The sequence below is a fragment of the Drosophila simulans genome, chromosome 3R (assembly GCF_016746395.2).
Source record: "Drosophila simulans strain w501 chromosome 3R, Prin_Dsim_3.1, whole genome shotgun sequence".
Taxonomy (NCBI): Eukaryota; Metazoa; Arthropoda; class Insecta; order Diptera; family Drosophilidae; genus Drosophila; species Drosophila simulans.
Genome location: NC_052523.2, coordinates 27,079,862 through 27,093,376, shown reverse-complemented (window position 1 = coordinate 27,093,376; position 13,515 = coordinate 27,079,862). Strand labels below are relative to the sequence as shown.

The window sequence follows — 13,515 nt, the reverse complement described above, 5'->3', positions numbered from 1 at the left end:
TGTTTTATTGCTAAAGCTGTGACTGAATCTTGTATCAGCAGCAAGTGTTGAGTTTAATGACAGATTTATATTCACCCCCTATAATTGCCAAAGGATCTTTAATTCTGCAGGACCCAGCTAATGGAGTTTTCTAGTTTATTAGATTCTAGACCTAACCCCACACCCCTTGATCTGCTCGGGTCACTCCATATTCCGCATTACTCCGCTGGGTTTTCCATTTTCCGAGTGTCACTTGCCATTTGCCAGTCACTTATGCGCTCTCCTCATTTGCACGTTTGCCACTATTCGCTTTCATGTTTCCTTCAGCCATTATGTAAATTTTTTATCGCCATTTTGGTGTGCAGCATTTTAGTTTTTGTGAGCGAGTAGACAGCTTAAGTCGAATGCTTTCCACATTTCCACTTCCGCCCCCGCAACACCCACTTTCCTTTGTCTTTGTTTGTTTATGAGCATTAACGCACACCCACTTGCACACAAGCACTCTTGGCGGGTTTTTGTTTTTTTGGGTCACTTTCAAAGCTCTTGGCGTTTTTCAAGTGGTTTTAGCACACACTCGAAATAATTTCGTGTGTGGAATTTGCTGCTGGCGCGGCGCTATCAATGCGATTAAAAAACAATTACACTTGTGACACTAATGGCGCAGGCACACACATTCGCGGCTTCATGATATATACGCATATGTAGCATGCATGCGTATATTTTCCGCATGAATATTTGCCTTTTATATAGTTTTTATATTTATTTCGCGAGGCACACAAAAAGCAGAGCCTGTCTGTTCGTGGCATCTGCAAAAAAGCGCTCGATTTGTTTACACGCCAGTGGCTGCTGGCCGGATAACCACATCAAAAATAAACAACAAATTCAAAATTGATTTCCAAAATCAAAATAAACAAAGTCCCATTCCCTGCATTTCATTTCTCTTGCTTTAAAGCTCTTTAAATTAATTGCCGTCAGAAGGGAGAGGGAAATGGAATGGGAAAAGGGGAGCCTAATGGCGAAGGCTAATGGCTGGCCGACATCTTGCGGCATTATTAACATGATTGCCACGAGGACCGCATGCGGAGTCCTTTGAGGGCATCGAGGGGAGGGCTTATCAATGAATCACCAAAGCATGTGATTGATGATTTGATGTGTATAGTGTCGCTCCATTTCCCGCCCAGCCAAATGTGGCTTCTCTGGCGAGGATTAGGTGCCCACGCAGAATCCGAGCAAATACCAGGAATCCCGGGGATCCTGTCTCTCTTCAAGGCAATGACAGCCCACATATGCATATATTCATTCGCCCAGGCGAATCGTGTGTGTATTGGTCGGTCTAAGGCTAAGATTAAAAGTGAAGAGCCTGCGAAAAGTTCTGCTTCCTGCTAACTGAATGGGCATACCCTTACTGCGCCACAAATAATCCTATGACCAGCACTAAGTAAATACACATTTCATGCTAATTTTAGCTGCATTAGCATAGAAACGTCTGGGCGAGAGAGTCATTACGAAAATTACCTTAGGATTTGCCCAGGTAAAACTCACAAGAACTTTGGCCATGATTCACCTGCTCTACTTATTTAAATCCGGAAACTTGTCAGTTGCACTGTTTACACAAGCAATTTTCATGGCTTTAAATTTAGTGTATAAGTATTTAAATTTCATATTCATTGTGTAAATGTTACGTCAATTTCCACTTGGCTTTTTAATCTACTTGATTCCGGTTGACTAAAGCTGCTAAAATACTAAATTATTAAAAGTAATGAAAGACCTTTGTCCACTCGCGTGCCGGCAATTGTCCATTTAATTATTTAAAGTGCTTACCTGATGAATGGCAGAGTACAGTAACTCAATTAGCAACCTTCAAATAACACTCGCTGGGCTTCAAAGTCGTCGAATTTATTTATTTAATCTTCGATGCCTGGCGACGAAGGGTATTAACCAGTCAGTGCTCCCGCAACGTTACCCACTCATTTCTTTCTGTTTACCGACAGCAACCGCCATCATCATCAGCAGCTGCTTGGGCTTCCGCCATTTGCTCGTCGGCGGCTTCAAAAGCTTCGCCAGACTTTTTCCCCCATGGCTGGTGGTAGTAGTACAGTTGATTTCCACACACACATTCATAAGGTTCCAGCCCCTCCGAAGTTCTAGACCCGAATGTTTACACATACGCGCGATTTTCTTTTAACAATTCATCAAATGCGCTAAGCGCGCACAAAAACTTTGACACTCGACGTTTTCTGTGTTTGAAAAGGGGAATTGTCCCCCGGGAGCCGCCCGTCTCCCATTTCCCCCAAAAAGCCATATCAATCATCGCCCAAAGTGCGTGGCTGTTGGACACCTTTTGCAGGTGAGACGGCGCGAGGCTTTAAAATATTTATTCTACTTTGCCGGGAAATGTTGAAGGCTAAATACAATAACTCAAAGTGATTTGCAGGTAGAAAGAGCCCGCCATTATTTGCATGTTCCCCCTGAATCCCCGTCGCCTTAACTATGCATTATTTATTTGCCAGGCGCAATTTGTTTTCTGCAGACAATCGAGTGAGGAATTTGTAGCCGACGTTTGGCAATTAGTTGTGCTGTTGGCCAAAAAGCAGGGCTTTAAGGGTGGAGCTCCAAAATGGCTGAAGCTGAATCTGGCATTTGCATAATTATCCGGCTGGCTTACTTAATGCCAATAATCCGTGCAGGTTCATCGACAACATTGCGTATACGCCACGTATGCGCACCGCAACACAAATATGGGCTTAACTCTATTTATTTTCTCTGCAGCTCTGTCATTTAATTAGTGTAAACAGTTTTTAGGCCCGGCCTTGCTGGTGGCCCAATAAGCTTATTTAAACTTAATTACTTATTAAATGCAAGGGCAGTTAGGCGCGTGCATGTGTGTGAGTGCGTTTTGCAGCCAGCTGATTTATGTAAATTAATTAAATAAACACCTGTGGCCAGGGGCACTGCATGTGCGAGGATTTGTCTGCCGAAGGCCTTCAGGGGGCTGTTTTTCACCCACAGTCTGCAAAACGATAGTTCTGGGCCAACTGTCTCTCGTGATATGGCCCAATTTACCCGCCACCTAATTGCAGCTCCCTGATTTATATCGAATGTCAACTGGAGCAAGTCCATAAATTCGCTGGGGCCGAATTGCGTGGTAACTTCGCATTCGGGGAGCCCGACTTGACTTGGCTTACTCCCGGGCGATAAGTCCTGCTGCTGCTCCTGAAAGTCCTTCGAGGCAGTCGAGTGTGCGCATGATTTATTTTCATTAAAAACTTCTTTTTGCGGCTGCTTAAGCACTGAAACTTTTCGCGCCGCTCACTTCATAAAGCGGAAAAGTGGAAAACTCTGCAGAAAGAGCCGCGAAAATTTTAATCTGCACATTATCAAGTTGCGAAGCCCACACAATGAAGCCTTCTCTCGAGAGCGCAATCATTAATATCCAGCTTAATTTTTGGGGTCCCAGCTAATGTACTACAATCAACGACCCCCCTTCGTTAAGCTTAAAAAATGGCTGCAAAATGCTGCCCTCCGCCCACTTAAAAAAATACAAAAAATAGCGCCAGCCCCACGAAATCTAAATTCATTTGTTTGCCTGTCCCCAGGGAAATACGTGCGTGAAGTTGCACTATTGTAATGGCAGATTGCCATTGCATTGGCACGCGATCATTAGTCAAGGAGCAGGAACTGCAACCTGACACTCGATGAAAGCGAAATGGAGTAGAGTAGTTCTCCGGAAAAACACCCTTTGGTGGGCGAAAATCAAGATACTGCACCCTGTTCACAATTCAGCGCAGAAGTGTTGGGACCTACCATCGATTTGTCTTTAATTTCTCCTCAGCTGCATTCAATTTATTTATTTGATACATACCAAATCGGATCGGATCTATTTCAAATTGGATTTCGAATTTCAAGATAGAAGAGGCGAGCTTAAAGGTATCTTTTTTAATTAAGGATATAGTTGTCTCTCGTTTTAATAACCTCCTGTTTCGAACCGAATAAAAAGGACACCAATCCCCAACTGCGAACTGATGGCCACAATGTTGGTGGATTGAAATTGCTTTCTTATCGCCTGCCGAGGACGATGCAATTAGTAACTGATTTAACTGAGGCAAAAGTCGGAGCAACTTTAGTTTTTTGTTTCGCACTCGTCGGTTTTCGCCCGGAATTTTCCGTGTTTCCATTGCGTGAGTTGTCAGGGCGTTGGCAAATTAAAAGTTCTCTTTCTATTATTTGATTGCCAAGCCAAAGCGAGTTTTTATATAAATTAGTTTGCTGGAACTGTTACTGTCGCTTGCTAATTAGACATGGAAAAGTTAGACTTGTCCAGGTGTGTAAAGCCACAACTTTCCGTTCAATTGCGAAACTTTGAAGCCCGATGCCCGAAGCCCCAAAGTCGCACTGATTTTCCCATTGTTGGCAGCAGGTCAAGCTGGCCTATTCGTATTCCCGCTTCATACTATATAAATTCCCCTTCCACTGCGACATAATTATGTGGCGGCAATTTGCATTGCGCCCCCGACACAATAACCATAAAACGCCATAACAATCGGCCAAGAACGCCGCCAACGAAAGCCAAACAAAGGAGCCGGGTTCAGCGGTGCAGCAGTTATTTCAACACCTTTATGACGGTGTTCCTACATTTGTTAACCGCAAATACACACACTGCGAGAAAAAGCATTCACCAAGGTGTATATAGATAGCAATGCAGTAAAATAATGCAATGTTCAGAGAAGTAGAAGATATGTTATATGTATATAGTTTTGGCCAAACAGAACTGCAGTTTTGATGTATCTAAGTTTATTAAGCTTTCGCTCAGTGTATGGCGCTGGCCACTATGGGCCTGGCTTTAGTTGTGGCCAATGACCAGAGAAGGTGGCTTTGTGTAGTATTGTAGTACTATGTACGGATAGAATCCATCGGCCGACATGCAAAGCAAACGGTGTTCGGGGCAGCTACGTGGAAGTACATTTACAAACCGTAGATAGACATCTGAAGATAAAGCAAATTGCTGTGCTACAAAATCGTTAACTGTAATTTACCGCATTTCAAATGTTGGCCATTCGCCATTCACCATTCACCTTTCTAGATTCTAGATTCCCCGATTCTCCATGCAGTTATGAATGGTCGAGTTGGTGTGCAGGTGGCGACTTTAATTGTGTTTTTCAAACGGCAAGCCAGTTTTGGGGAAAACGGCGCAGGTAATTGAGGCATACAAAGTCGGATATCGGAGGTGGTTGTAATGGGAAGCACTTGAGAGCCACTTGCGAGCCGAGAATTAGCCTCAGAGCGACAGCCAGAAATGCAAATGAGGGCCAGCAATGAGCCGCTTCCCCCACTTCCAGCCCCCATATTAATCATACGCACTGCGGCCGGCGTCGCCTAATTTACACAAAGTGCAATCAGCGCAGCTATGCAAACTCACGCCCATTGAGACACTCAAGTGCAGTTCCAAATTGAAAGCGTGCCAGTTTGGGCTGTCGCAGATCGGCAAACAGCAAATGGAATATGTGGGAAACAGCCCCCAGAATCGTCGTGAATGCAAATGAAATCCGCATATCTCCCACCCAATTCATCTCGATTCGCCAGTGTGCAATAAGTTTGCGCCATAGCTATAATATAGTTGCTGTCAAAAGTATGGAAAGACCCGAGCAAAAGGCCTATATGAATACGATTCCAATGGAGCGGCGTATTTAATGTGGCACTCGAGGATAGACATTGTGTAAATATCTTTTTTATAACATAAATGCAATATCTAAAGTGGCACACTTAATCTAAATATAAGAATTGGAGACTAGGTTTTTCCAGCACTCCCGAGATAATGTAATATGTGACCTTATGTCGTGCACAATGAAATTAGCGTCCGTGCAATAAAAATTAGCGGACAAAGTTCAAGTGTTCCGTTGGGAAAACTTTATAATACAGTTGGCTGTGGTAGTCGAGTCTAGAAAGGTCAAAAGTCAGGCCATTTCATTCTAAATTCAGCTTTCAGCAAGTCAGCCTTCACATTTGTCTGGTCTTTTTCGGAAGGATATGCCCCGCCAACGTTCGGAAAGTCCGCGATCCACCGGATCAATGCGCCGCCAAAGCAGCCGGAGCAGCCATGTCTTCGCCACAAAGCCGTCGCGTGGTAGCAGCAAGGATCTGCCGGCGGTGCAGCAGCCCAAGAAGGAATCCCTGCCAGCTGCAGCGCCTGCTGCCTCGTCAGCCACCTCCACAGAGACAAAAGGTCCTAGCACGGCAGATAGGTTCAAGGACATGGCCACCACGGCGGCTGGCGTGGCAGCAGGATCAGCTGTGGGCCACGCTGTGGGCGCAGGACTCACCGGAATGTTCCAGGGACGTGGTCAGGCAGCCAAGGAGCAGCCTTCGCAGGAGGGATCCTTGGGAGCTTCAGCTTCGCAATCAGTACCGAAACCTCAACTAGTGGAGGATGGTCCCTGTGCCTTCGAGCTGAGGCAGTTCCTCAAGTGCACCGAGGACAACAGCAGTGATCTCTCCGTTTGCAAGGAGTTCAACGAGGCAATGCAGCAGTGTCGGCGGCGCTACAATGTCTGAGATGCTATGCTGAGATGCTAAAATGATGACCTCATCCAGATCTTAGAAGCAAATCAATGAGATTATTCTAAAGCATACGTATATGTACATATGGTATTTAATTTACAGTTGGCTACCTAAGAATAGGAATTTTTTCGGAATAAAATGATAATGGAGTCCAAATCGAAAAATTTTCGCTTCGTCAGACTCGTAGAAACATCCTTTTTGATCAGCAATCGAAACTAAAAAATTTTATTTTTTTTCAATTTTTTCAAAAAATGATGATGGTACCCCTTATAAAAAAGTGAAAATTGGAAAAAAAAATTTTTCTCAAAATTGGTTAAAAATGAATTGGGGTCGAAAGCTTAGGAAAACATGAAAAATTAGTGCGTTCCCCGACTTTTTGTGCTCGAGTTCGTGAAATTAAAACTCAAAATGTGTTCGGAAAATGGAAAATACACATGTTATTGTCATTCTTAACCAAATTATGACATTCCCCTCGGTTTTTGTTCTCTCAATTGGTGCTATCTATCAATTTCGATTTACAATTTGAGCAATTGCCTTCCATTTTTTACGAGGACCCCTTCAGCGGCGTAGAAAGAGTCTTCGGAGAAGCAAATTAATTGGCGATATGCGGGCAGCCACCAACAAGAACGGAGATCCATCCAACTCATCCCAGAGCTCAAGGCCATCCATCTTGCTTGCCGAAACATTATTGATGTTGATTGATTTATAAACAGTGCTGGTAGCGAATCGTGAAGAGAGTTGGGCCGATTAAGTTGTAGCCAAAACAATAAACAAAATGAAATTAGCATCGCGTAGAGTTCTTCTCCACTTTTTCGCAGCTGAAAGTGGCAGCAGCTGCTGTCACATTTATTCACATGGCGGCAGGCGGCACACAATTTCAGCGAGCAAATATAATTTGCTTAAATATTCATAACAGAGTGAGTGGAAATTGTGTAGTGCTGATGAACACGGACCCAGCATTAAAGGGGGAATTCCCCACTCCACACTCTGCAGCATTAAATACAGCATCAATCAAGCGGCATTTGCAGCGGGTCTGTTTTCGGCTTTCTGCGGTTGGCAATAATTTAATGAAATATTCCGTTTGCCACATGAACTCGCTGCCAAAATTCAGCATATGGGGCACTGCGTAATTCGAATTAGGCCCAAACTTTTGGCAGTTCGGCTAATTGCCGCTGTGTTTTCGCTTCTCCCCCAAAAGCAAAAATAGTCACAACTCTAGCATGCTGCCAGCCAATTAAAGAATTTCCGCTGCACTCGCTAAAAGCAAAGAGGTTTGACTTTGTGGAAAGTCGAAAGCGCTAGTTCTTGATGTTTGAAATACTCTTCGGGTAAAGCAATTTCCTATGCGGTTCCACCGGCAACAAAAATCTAAAATCCATTTTGTTAATGTTCTTTGGGATGTTCATTAAGGCCCTTCGCTTGTTTAAGTCAAAAGGGTGCGAGCGTTGGGAAAAAAGGACACACACTCAAAAAAATCAATTTTAAGTTTATATGTACAGACCATTTAACAATAAATCAGTATAAATTATTCATAGTTGCTTTGCTGCATCTTAAGTTTAGGTCCCATATCAACAGAGATTTAAAAAGTAGTTCTGAAGCTAACATTTTGTTCAGTGTATTTTGTGTGGCACATATCCCCACCAGATGAACCCCCTCCTTGGTGGAATTTTAAAAGGGAAGCCAGTTGGAGTTGTGTATTTGTATTGCTTTTATACCTCTCGCGTTTGCCGACAAATTCATTATGTGTTCGTAATTAGTGCGGGAAATGGGAAAAGCAAACGCAAAAAGTGAGAAGGGAAAACAAATTAGAATTCCTTTTTTCGTCCTCGCTGCAGGGTTCTGGCCACCAGGTGGCGCTGTTGCATGCACTTAGCAATTAGCTGACAGGGAATGCAATATAAATTAGCTGTCACAGCTGTAAAAAGGATTCCCGGAGCAGGCCAGGTGTCTATGAGCAAGCCATCAAAATGGCACATGTGTCATTCTAAATTCAAATCTACTTTTTAAAAGTCTAATTTTACTCGACACGAAATATACATAAATTTAAAGCCTGGAAAAGAGGAGAAAAGATGTCGCGCAAGCGGAGAAGTTTTTCGGTCGCAGCAGGCCGCTCAAACCATATGCCTGTGTTGGTGCCCGCCGTCAAGAGTTCCGAAATGGTCTTCAAGGAAGCGGCTGCCCATGCAGCGGGCGTGGCAGCAGGATCAGCCGTGGGTCACGCCATCGGATCAGGGATAACCGGGCTATTGAGGCGGGGTGACCAGCAGCCGCGCCACAGCGATTTGGTCGAGGAAGGTCCTTGCGCCAAGGAAATGAAGCAGTTCTTGAAGTGCATCGAGGAAAATTACGATCTCAGTGTGTGCAAGGAGTTCAACGATGCTGTGCGACGATGCCACCGCCAGAACAATATTTAGGAAACGGGAAAGATTTTAATTTGTCAAATTATAAGACGTTCATGCGCAGCCTTTTAAGCAACTCGCAATAAAATTTCAGTTATTAGACTTACCCCTGCGGAATTTTCGCATATACCAGGGATATTAGTAACCTCATTGCTTACCAGACATTTATTAGAGCTCCGCTGCCATGTCATTGTCACTATAATCTGCGCATTAGAGCCCGAAAACCCTTTTCCAATCATTAAATATTCCATTTTGTCCTTGGGTCCAATTTGAATAGACCTCGGCACTTCCAATCAAGTTCAGGCGATGTGGGTGCGCAATTAAAATGCTTTATGACAGGTCCTTCGTCCTTGAGCTTCCCCTTTTTTACCACTTTAAAGCTGCCCCATTGTCACATGCTCGCTGCTCCTTTGGCGCTGTTATTTTTCGTCATTCTCAGTTAATTGTGATTTTGTTTACTGTCATCCTTGTCTCTCCTGGCTCTCCTGGCTCCTGTCGCTCGACCCCTTGTCAGGATCTCGGCTTTGTTTGCCTTTCTACTTTGTCTGTGGATCCGGGCGCATATTTACTTTAATTTTGTTTTGTTATGTTACTTCGCCACCGCCCAAAAATGAAAGACCCCCCCACCGATTTCAGCGTTGAACGCGCTTTTCTCCTCGCTTTGAGCGCTTTTGTTTCGCGTTTTCGCGTTTTTCCCGCTTTTTTTTCGGTGGGCCCCAAACTTTTTCATTTCGCTTTTTTATCTGCTTGGCTTGCGCGCAATTAAGCCAGCGAAATGTTTTTGGCCACGTCAAGGCGACGACGCTGACATTGAGGACCCCAGAGAGAATACCCTTTTTAATTTCAAGCATATTTTCGCAGCACCCAACTCCTCGGAGGGATGCGTACACATTATACAGTCAAGCCTGCCTAACCTGAAAGACTTGGCGGTTTTGACATGTTTTAATAATTTAAGAATAATTTTCCGCTAAGAGGCAACGTAAAAATAAAACATTAGTTGAAGCATTCCACATCAATAAATGCAAATGGACTGTCTTCAAACTAAACTGTTAGATTCGTATTTTCCATCTATAAAAATAGACACATTGCTCCCATTAAAGTTGTTAAAGTTTTGAGCCAATTGGCTCTTCATTTTTACGAGTCTAACCAAATTGCACTCAAGGAAGCTGAACTGTATGTTTGCAGCTGTCTTAAGCGCCTTGCCCGGCTTAATGAAAACAAATTAAATTTTGGCCAGCAGCAGCGGGCCTAATAAATATTTATTATGTGCTCAAAACTTGCCCGGCTCACACGCTCTTAAAGAGGGCATCCTGCAGGCCCGGCCCCCGCTGATCTGGCACATCCAGGCCAAAAAGCTGGTCCTGGCAGCAAGGACCTCCCACTGCGGTCAGCGGAACTGGTCGGCACGTTAGTGTGAACTGGGGTCGAGTGCAGCTGGGATCTGACATGGCAGTCAGGTCAAGCCATAATTACGTCCAATTAAGAGTCTTTGAATTGGAAACTAGTGCTCCCATTTCAGTTACCACTGGCACGGGCTTCGTGTTCCCATTGAATGTTGCGGGTGCTTTTGCATATGAAGATGTCATCTATAATTAAAGTTTACTTATTTATTACATTCCTCAATAACGTTCTGTTGACGAGACACCCGAAATTGGGGTATCCTGTCATATGCTGAATTGCTGACGATATCGTTATCTTGCTGTCATTACCAAGCGGGGAAGCACCCATATCTGATGTGAAATATGATGTACGGCAGGCAAAAAGCGGGAAAACACATTAAGGACGAGACAGCAAAATCCAACACACAGATGGATTTGCAGTTGCAGTTGCATTGGCAGGTGACGGGTGCAACAGCAAAAGCGTTTCATTGATTGCCTCTTTTTGTTGCCACCGAATTTTCCTGTTTCCGTTGTTTCTTTTCACGCTTTTCCCGCCCAAAGAAAGCACTGCGGGTGGAAACGCAGGGGGGAAAGTGTGAAATTCGATATGGCAAACACGCATTCAACTGCGAGTCAGCCGTGTTTTAACTCTTTATTGTGGTGTATCGGGAACATTTTCCGACAATACTTTAAATACTTTCAACAATGCATTGATTTCAGTTTTATGCATAAGGGAATTTACCTTATGCCATACTAATTAGAGAACTAACAAAATTTGCCTAAATAGTTAATCCAGATTTTGGTGTTTATAAAGAAAGGACCTATTTCGGCGGATTTTTCAGTGTAATGGTCGCCGGCGTGTGTTTTTGTGTGTGCATGGGGGCGTGGCCACAGGAAGAAGGAAAAGCGAGGAAAACCGGCTGCGGGCAAACAATGAGAAATGGCTGGTCTACCTGGTTCACTGTTCCACTGGCCACACAAGGTCGGTGTGTGTGTGTGTGTGTGTGGGTGTATGGAGAGCACTTTCTGCTGGCCGACCGAGCAGAACGTGTTTAATTTAATTCCCCGGGCAACTCGCTCCACGGACACTTGGGCAAATCGCATAAAATGCTAATAAAAATCAAATCAATTTCACAAGTGGTCGGGCAGTGGGGCGTGCAATGCAATAAATTGCATCAAAATCGTGTAACCAAATTGGTTGAATGGCCAGTAAGTGCATTAGTTTTGAGCGCATCTGTCAAATATCAAATTGATGTGCAGCAAACTGTGGCGAACGCTGCACGGCTGCAAGGCTGCGGAGCTGCAGAGCAACGGCCGGCGGAAGCGGAAATGCATTTCCGAAAACCGGAAATGCACTGCATTCGAATTGCAAATGGCGTCCAGAAACCCCATGAATATGGAGAGGACCAGTAGAATTGCTTTGGCTGCCCGAGGCCCCGAAAAGTTGGTAATTCCAGCATGTGGACCAAGTTGCGGTCCAATAAATATTTCAGAAACACAACTTTCCTGCGCTTCGGAGTTCATTAAAGATGGGAGAACTAAATTTAAATTGCTGCCCGGTCTGGCCAACTCCTTGCCTGCTCTTTGTCCATTTGCATATTAATTAAACCCTACAGCCGAAAGGTCAAAATACCAAAATGCCGGGCCAAAAACCATAAGCTGACCACCACACACAAACACACCACACACACTCACCCAGTTGCCAGCTGCTTCATTAGATGGCGAGGCATATTTTTGGGCCGAAACGCCCACAAAAGTACAACAGCTGAGCCCAGTTTAAGCCCATAAAAATTTAATTTCGCCTTAACAATGGGCGTATGGGCCAACAATTTGCCGTCAGCCGAAATTCATCCTGCTCACCCCGCCGCCGCAATGTGTCACTTAAATATCAATTTAATTTCCATAATAAAGCCAGCGCCTCCAGGACATTTCCCCCGGGGGATTTTCCCTATGATTGACAGTTTGTTTAGCTCGGTGGAATGAGGAGGGTGGGGGGAACACCCGAAAAGTAGTTGACAGAACATTGATTGAAATAAGTAGATCAAATATGTATTAATAGAACGGACGGAATTTCAGTAGCGAAACAATCGTGCAGCTATGGTTAATTGTATTTGCCTCGCTCTCATCGCCCGAAGGAAAAAAGGAGAAATGGGAGAAGGACCTTAGCCATTTGTGAGTGGAGTTTGTTTAGTTCTGATTAAGGAAATTTAGCTGATTGCAATGCAAATACGTATTAACTTTATCACAGTTTACTCGAGTACGCCCAGTGGGCGGAAATCACTTATATAACGTCAATATTAGCATGCCAAAGGTATATAAATAACTCAATTTGGTGGTAAATTCACAAAGCTAATGAGTCAACGGGGAAACAGTTTGAATTTCAAAGACGTTATGAATTCCTCTGAAATTAGTTTATTAAAATTTACGATGAATCAAACGAATAAAACTATTTTTCACAAAATAGTTTAAAATGTTCGAGTTAAAACCTTTTTATCTTAGGACCACATTTTTCTACAGTGAAATGAATTCAGTATTCCATTGCACATAAATGTATTCGCAAGTATACAGTGTATCAACATAAAGGCAGTGCAAATGAAACAATAAAGCAAACTTAAAAGTCCATTAAAAATGCTTAAGCGACTTTATAAAGTCGCCAGACCGCGTCAACTTGGTGACATTTGGGGGGGAAATGGAAAGTGGATGTGGATGTGGGTGACTGGACTGCATAAAACTAAGCAACCCAACTGAGCTGAACTGAATCCACAGAAATATAGCGTACACTTGATGAACTGCTGTCTATACAAAGTAACGAATGTGGAAAAATGATGTAGATCTGTGAATAATTCCTACAAGTTATAGAATCTGCAGTAAAGCAGTCAAATGCAATCCATAAATATATAATATTTATAGTAGCGCAAGTCTGTGCTCTTGAATTTACATGGGATCACAACTTTTTTGTCAGTGTTCTGTGGTCGCCGACAATAAATAGAAATCTCAATTTACGATGCGTTAGTTGAGCTGCCGTTCTGTATTTTTCCGAGAGGGCTTGGTGGTTACTAATGCCACTAGGACCTCGTTGTTCCTGCTGACTGGTGGGTGGTGTGTGCTGGGTGGAAGCGGCGCAGTGTCCTTGCTGGGGGCCACAACCCAGTTGCCTCTCTAATGGCATTTGTGATGGCTGCGGTTATAGTCGCCGTCGCCGT

The 13,515-nt window shown here is 43.9% G+C and overlaps 3 protein-coding genes across 4 annotated transcripts in view; all 3 read left to right on the top strand.

Annotated features, from left to right (window-relative positions):
* LOC27206382 (5-hydroxytryptamine receptor 1) overlaps positions 1–13,515 on the top strand; it is a 48,625-nt gene that overhangs the window by 18,219 nt on the left and 16,891 nt on the right. The gene's annotated exons all lie outside the window — the stretch shown is intronic.
* On the top strand, positions 5,897–6,716 carry LOC6730292 (coiled-coil-helix-coiled-coil-helix domain-containing protein 10, mitochondrial). The gene has a single exon (XM_002105539.3). The coding sequence runs from the start codon at positions 6,004–6,006 to the stop codon at positions 6,526–6,528; it is 525 nt and encodes a 174-aa protein (XP_002105575.1). The 5' UTR covers positions 5,897–6,003; the 3' UTR covers positions 6,529–6,716.
* Positions 8,461–9,039, top strand: LOC6730291 (coiled-coil-helix-coiled-coil-helix domain-containing protein 10, mitochondrial). The gene has a single exon (XM_002105538.2). The coding sequence runs from the start codon at positions 8,604–8,606 to the stop codon at positions 8,946–8,948; it is 345 nt and encodes a 114-aa protein (XP_002105574.1). The 5' UTR covers positions 8,461–8,603; the 3' UTR covers positions 8,949–9,039.

What these genes read in the sequence shown, in the direction of transcription:
- LOC6730292 (XM_002105539.3), top strand. Translation starts at nt 6,004, where the DNA reads ATGCCCCGCCAACGTTCGGAAAGTCCGCGATCCACCGGATCAATGCGC.
- LOC6730291 (XM_002105538.2), top strand. Translation starts at nt 8,604, where the DNA reads ATGTCGCGCAAGCGGAGAAGTTTTTCGGTCGCAGCAGGCCGCTCAAAC.